The 6,731-nt window shown below is 39.1% G+C and overlaps 1 protein-coding gene across 1 annotated transcript; it reads left to right on the forward strand.

The window, feature by feature from the left end:
- Positions 1 to 5,144: 5,144 nt before the first annotated feature.
- LOC116077081 (olfactory receptor 10) lies at positions 5,145 to 6,246 on the forward strand. Its single transcript, XM_031351380.1, has one exon. The coding sequence runs from the start codon at positions 5,237 to 5,239 to the stop codon at positions 6,164 to 6,166; it is 930 nt and encodes a 309-aa protein (XP_031207240.1). The 5' UTR covers positions 5,145 to 5,236; the 3' UTR covers positions 6,167 to 6,246.
- The last annotated feature ends 485 nt before the right edge of the window (positions 6,247 to 6,731 follow it).

The following is a 6,731-nucleotide window of genomic DNA, read 5'->3' on the forward strand; positions in this document are numbered from 1 at the left end:
AAATATATAAGAATAATTAAAAAAAAAAAAAAGCCCAGACAAAGTATTATGAGAGAAACATCCTCCAAAATGTCACTGAGTTCACTTTGTTTGGCCATCTACTGCTAGGCATGGGACCCGCCTTAAATCCTGGTGTGTTTACCCAGTGAGATCCCACTAGAGGAAAGAATTTTTACTATACTGCAGTATTTAGTGATTTTTTTTTAAGTTACTACACAATCCAAATCAAGGCAGAGAAGAAAACCTTCTTATCTAAACAAAAATTTGTATTTGTGCTAAGTCACCTGAGGGATCACAAGGTTATCCTTAAAGAGGCTTCACCAGAAAACCTTGAGCAACCTTAGTCTTCAAGGGCAGCCATCACTAAGAGCTGAAGGCCCATCTTCCCTTGACAAGGAGACTTTCCCTCATTTATGGTTTTCCTCTTTGCAGGGATGGCAAAGTCTCAAGAAACAAAAACAAACAAGGCTGAGAACTTGTTGAGAACAGTTTTCTCAGTGCCCTTGTTGTCCCTGAGCCCCTTTAAAATCTCCCCTTTTCTGCCTGAGTCTGCATTGTGGCAGAAAGTATTGATTTTCAGATTTATTGTGGATAAAAAAAAAAAGGAACAACGATACATTAAATATTGGCAGTGACATACAATATTTTGTATTTCATTTCAAGTTTTTCATCAAGGAAATAAACATTTAGTTGGCTCATGGTTATATACAGAGAAGAATAAAAGTGTTGTCTGAGGTGTCCATAAAAAGAGATATGTGGTCAATTTCCAAATGAGACACGGAATTTGGTCTGACTGTTAATAGGACTTGGGCCAAAGCAGAGGAAATATGAGGATCTCAATATGTAGTCCCAAGAGTGAGTAAGGTATGTTGTGAGCATGGTGAATAGAGCTGTTTAGTTTGAATGCAGCATAAAGAATAGATAGGCCTGTAAGGCATGTCTTTGAGAGTCTGCCAACTGCACATAATTGCCACGTTGGGGCACAGAGGTCTCCAAGGCCATTCTTGATTAACAATGTTTTTGTCAGGAGGAACAGACAATGCCCTCAGGACAAAACTGAGGTGTTCATTCTCTGAGAGTCAGGGTATGTGTAGATAGATAGCCTTAAAGTCTAAAGGTTCTCTGATAAAGCATCAGATCCTACCTGGTCTCTGTTGGCTAGGATAAATATTGGCTGCACAGGGTTGTTAATCATGACTTTTCTAGGACAGGAGCCCTGTCCCAAGACCTCTACCCCATAAAAAGGTTATCAGCACATCAAAGAAATAAGTCTACCTTGAATCACTCTAGATACAGACTACAAACGTGTCTCACAAGCCAACAGAACCAAGGGCAGTAAACGAAATGGTTCTCTCTCCTGGAACTCTAGGTGAGTAATGATTGAATGAGATGCTAAGGAGTCACAGTCTGAAATTTTAAAATGGCAATATTCCACTGGGCAATTGACACTGGGTCCTACTCTCCACCTTCCTGGTTGGAGCACATAAAAATGTTAGATTTATGAAAAAGTGTGTTTTATTATTGATAGTCTTCATTGGCATCTATCCTCTCACCTGAATATGTACAGCATATTAAATTTTCAAATTTTAAAACTAGGGAGATTTTCTGGAAGTTAGACAAGGAGAGAGAACCCAGCCTTAGACAGAGACACAAAATAAGCAATTTGTCAGTTTAGTCTTTCATGTCAATAAAGGTAGCAGGATTAAATTCATGATACTGACAATGTAATCATGTTTGAGTGATTCTCAGTATTGAAGATCACCCTGAAATAAACTGTGGGATAGCATGGGATGTTGGGGTTCTGGTGAGGAGGGACAATATATGGATCAGAAAATTGTTGCTCCTGTAGCTTTACATGCTGGTCAGGTACCTGAAAAAGTTTGATAGTAAGTTCATAGCCGAGATACTGAAGACAGAGATTGCTGTGTGGCATAGTAGAAAGAAGTGGACTTAGATTTGATTATAAGATAGAGTGCTTGGTGAAGGTAATCAGAAAAGAGATCCTGAAAACCAACCCCACCTCCTTCTCAGAAAGAAGATTAAATGTTGCAGTTTGAATAGGGTTCCACTGCAGTCTGACAATATTAAATTAGTGGACAGCATGAAACATGTAATAACACAGGCTGTTGAAAAAGGACCTCAAACATGAATCCTGACCAGTAAATTAATTATGGAGATTATGGAATAGATACACTAGCCCATCCATAGTCATATACACAAACATACAGAAAGCTGAACACAGACAACCACTGACCTTTCTGTAGCCAAAAATAAATTACATAAATGTCAGGAGTGATTTGTGTGGCCCAAAGAGATGTGGCAAAAGAAGTAGACTTTTAAAAGACATACAGAACAAAGATCAGGATTGGGAAGCAGTCTCCAACATTGCAGTGTATCAGCCAATGACTGCAGGACCCTTTTACAGTTTTCTGATCAAATTTTCAGCTCTAAGTAAGCAGGTGTACAGGAGAGTCTGTACACCTGACTGTTGTTCTGAAGATCAGACCATTCTCTAAAGGGCCCTGGGGACCAGAACCTCAGACCTTTTCTCACAAACAGAAGCAGACATGAGTCTTTGTGAGGCAGATGAAAGTCAGTACAGTCAGCATGGTATTAAGACTCTCACTGAACACTAGATTCCAAATACAAGACCAGATTCCAAGGAAACAGGGCTATTTGTACACCCAGCTGTCTACACAAGACAGACACAATGACAGTGCTTCATACCTAAGGACTTGTTCAAATCTGGAACAAGTCTATCCCTGTAGGCTTAGGGGTGTATCAGGCATTCTCATGCATTGGCCATTACACTAGGTACTAAAATCTTAAGTCTGAATAAGGCCAACTTCCTAGTCTTATTTTGTCAGGGGGACTATAAAAACTTGCATTTTTTTCTATCTATATTCACAGGAAAATGGAAAACTAAAGATATTATCCAGCAAATATTTGACATGATATATCAATGAGTCAAAGAGAGAAATCCCCACAACAAAGCTAGCTCAGGGCTTTATTCAGCAAGTTTGATTTGAAAATCTGCACATGAAGAAATTACCTTTGGATTTCCTCCCAAACTAAGGGTTTTTTTTTTTTTGTTTTTTGTTTTTGGTTCTGGATCACCATTTTATCAAATCTTACCTTGCATTTGTTAAAATCCATTAATCAAGTGGTCACTACTTATTCATGCTTTCAGACACTTTGGGCACTACTCCTAGGTTACTTTTGGGTTTCTACTTATAAATGATTGTTGAATGATCCCCTCAGTTCTATCTCTGTCCAGCTGAGGTTTTGAACCCCAGTTCAATTTTGCCTATTCACTACTGTTTCATGGACTGTGGAAGATGCCTAATGTCTGTCCCTCTTGGTTGCATTGTGTTAAATCCTTTGGGGATAGAGAATTTAGGAATTTTCAAATAATAATTCTTTTGATGTTTGCTGTATTGTAGTATATTAAGAATGTCTACATGATAGTATAAATATAATTGAGATTAGCATGTACAGCACAAGTGGCTAGCATTTAGCACATTACTAAATTAGAACAGGGCAGTGTTAATTCTTCATTATTACACAGAAAATAAATATATCTGAGATATTTGGATATTTCACATACAATAGGAGGGCATGGAACACATTCACTAATTCACACAGCAATGTTCATTGAGAGACTTACCCCTCCAATGCTGCATTGTGAGTTGAGGGGACAGTAAGTTCAGAGGATCCAGTTGGATGATCTTTAAAGAATTTTGGTAGGACACACAAGTATTAAAAATACAAAACATCTCTCAAAATTTAAAAATGCCTCAGAGCACTTAATCCCTATCAAATCTATCTTGCTTGTGTTGATAAAGAAGCATATATTTGAACACTGTACCTTTATAATTTACATGTTTGAAATGGGCAGTATTGTGGTACTCAAATACATCCCTTGCAACATTGATCCAGCATGGTACCATTAGTGACTTTCTAACAGATTTATTTAAAAGGCAATGTATAAACTTGGCACAATTTCTCATACTAAGCAGAGGTGAGACTTCTGTCAATCACTTATTTCTTTCTTTATGATGAATTTTTTCTTATACTTTTCATATTTTCACCACACGAACTATTAACCCCTAATGGCAAAGAATTTTATGCATATCCCACTCCTTACTATCCATCAAAGTGTGTTCATGGTTAATTATATTGCATGAAACTACATTGAAGAGAAAAATCAGCTGCTTCACACAAAACAAGGTTATTTACATCTTCTACATGCCCTGGATGAAAGTAACAGTAACATAGCACTTGTCAATATTATTAACGTAAGCATGCCATAAGAGGTGGCATGTCTTTTTTAATTCACTGAGTTGTGTGGTACCCAGAAACTGAGCTTTTGAGGAATAAAGAGATGTGAAATATTTTCATTGAATGCAACAAATTCCAGAGAACATTGATGCAAAGAACTTTGGATTGGAGAGATGAGCACAACTCCTACTGTGAAGTCCAAAGGTGGGTCGATACGTTGATTGAAAAGATGCCATACATCACAAGCGTGATGACTCATGAAGAGGAAAAAAATTGTAATGAGTAATTGCACTTTAAAATTGCAGAGCTCCACTATTTTTCATCTTTCAGGTCAGCTGGCAATGGTGTGAGCAAAGCTTCGCAGATTGGTGCTCAAACCACATACACTGAACAGAAAGCCACAAATGTGCAGGACATGTCATCTCTGCCTGCTTAACCCTGGGTCTTAATAGACAGGAACACTGTGCCTCGTAGAGAGCAAAAGAGAAGATCACACAATTCTATGTGCGTTTTTGCATGTTCAATTTTCATTTATTTTGCTTCGCTTTTGAAGTGCTTGGAATCAAAACCAAACACTTTATTGGCAAGACGAACACGAGCCCTACATTGGATCTTGAAAACACAATTTCCAGGTTAGTGAATTTGGATACAAGCATCTATTCTGTTCGTGAGGCAAGACATCAACTCTACTTTCAGAAAAGGAAGCATAAGATTCGAGGGATAGAAAAACGTGGCTAGAGTTCTAGAGCACACAGGCAGTAAGGTTAAAGTTCAAACAAATGCTCTGTCATTCTAATCCACTTATCTCTATAACAATGAGAGAAAGACTATTCAACAGATGTAACTGAGCAGCAACATGGAAATCAAAGTACCTGGTTCAGAGAATATTGTTTTTATTCATGATCTTCATTGTAGGCACTAAGTTAACCCCTGCTGTTTGTGCACATAAAAGACTATGGATAGTTTCAATGCCACTTTAGAAGAGAGATTCATTTTGGTGGGCTTTTCAGATTGGCCTCAGCTGGAACTCATCCTTTTCATTTTTATTTCAATCTTCTACTCCCTAACTCTCTTTGGCAACATCACCATCATTACTCTTTCCCGAACAGACCTTCGATTACACACACCCATGTACTTCTTCCTCTCCCACCTCTCCTTCCTGGACCTCTGCTTCACCACCAGCACCGTGCCTCAGCTCCTCATCAACCTCCATGGACTTGACAGGACCATCAGCTATGGAGGGTGTGTGGCACAGCTGTTCATATATCTTGCTCTGGGATCCACTGAGTGTGTGCTCTTGGTGGTGATGGCTTTTGACCGCTATGCTGCTGTGTGTCGTCCACTGCACTACACAACCATAATGCATCCCATCCTCTGCCAGGCATTGGCTACTGCTTCATGGGTAGGAGGTTTCTTGAACTCTCTGATTCAAACAGGTCTCATGATGACCATGCCGCTTTGTGGTCACCGACTGAATCACTTCTTCTGTGAGATGCCTGTCTTCCTCAAGTTGGCCTGCCAAGACACAGGAGGAACAGAGGCCAAGATGTTTGTGGCCAGAGCCATAATATTGGTCTTCCCTGCAACATTAATTCTTGGCTCCTATGGACACATAGCTAGAGCAGTACTAAAGGTCAAGTCAACAGCTGGACGAAAAAAAGCTTTTGGGACATGTGGGTCCCACCTCCTGGTGGTTTCTCTGTTTTATGGCTCAGCCATTTATACATACTTGCAACCCAAGAGCAGTTATTCTGAGAGCAAGGGGAAGTTTGTTGCCCTTTTTTATACTATCGTCACCCCCATGCTCAACCCTCTGATTTATACTCTGAGGAACAAAGATGTGAAGGGGGCTCTGTGGAAGGTGCTAGGGAGAGGCACAGACTAGAATAAAGAAAAAAACAGGACCACTACAACTTTTTGTGATAGCTCTTATATTCTTAAATCTACCATCTTCTACTAACCAAGAAATAGGTTGTGGCAACTCTCATAATTTTGTTGCTTTCCTCTTCAGGAGCTGGAAGTCAAGATTTTTTTAAACTTCTTTCTCTGTTAATGTCTATGGTCCTTACAAGAAAGGAGTAAAAGTCAAGAAATCTCAAACATTGCCAAAAAATGCTTGAGAAGGTGGTGTATTCTTATCACATACACAAAGCAGCACAGATTTGAGGGAATTCCTGCGTGTGAGTAAAGAGTTCATTGAATATGACAACCCTTTTCCAAAGACAGTGATTCTCAAAGGTATGCCATGTAGATGGCACTATGCCCATAAGCATAGAACATTACTCAGTGCAATATTTACTAATTAGGTCAACATCCTCTCATACCTCAGGGTTTAGGTTCTCAGGTCACCTCTGAATTTCTAGACTTTTAGTCCCTGTAACTACAGAAATAATAGGGGACTGTGGTTGGAACTATGTCATCAAACATGTAGACTTTTAAATATGATTTCA

This window comes from Mastomys coucha, unplaced genomic scaffold (assembly GCF_008632895.1).
Source record: "Mastomys coucha isolate ucsf_1 unplaced genomic scaffold, UCSF_Mcou_1 pScaffold5, whole genome shotgun sequence".
Classification (NCBI taxonomy): domain Eukaryota; kingdom Metazoa; phylum Chordata; class Mammalia; order Rodentia; family Muridae; genus Mastomys; species Mastomys coucha.

Excerpts from the sequence above, each read along its gene's own strand:
- LOC116077081 (XM_031351380.1), top strand. The coding sequence starts at position 5,237 with ATGGATAGTTTCAATGCCACTTTAGAAGAGAGATTCATTTTGGTGGGC.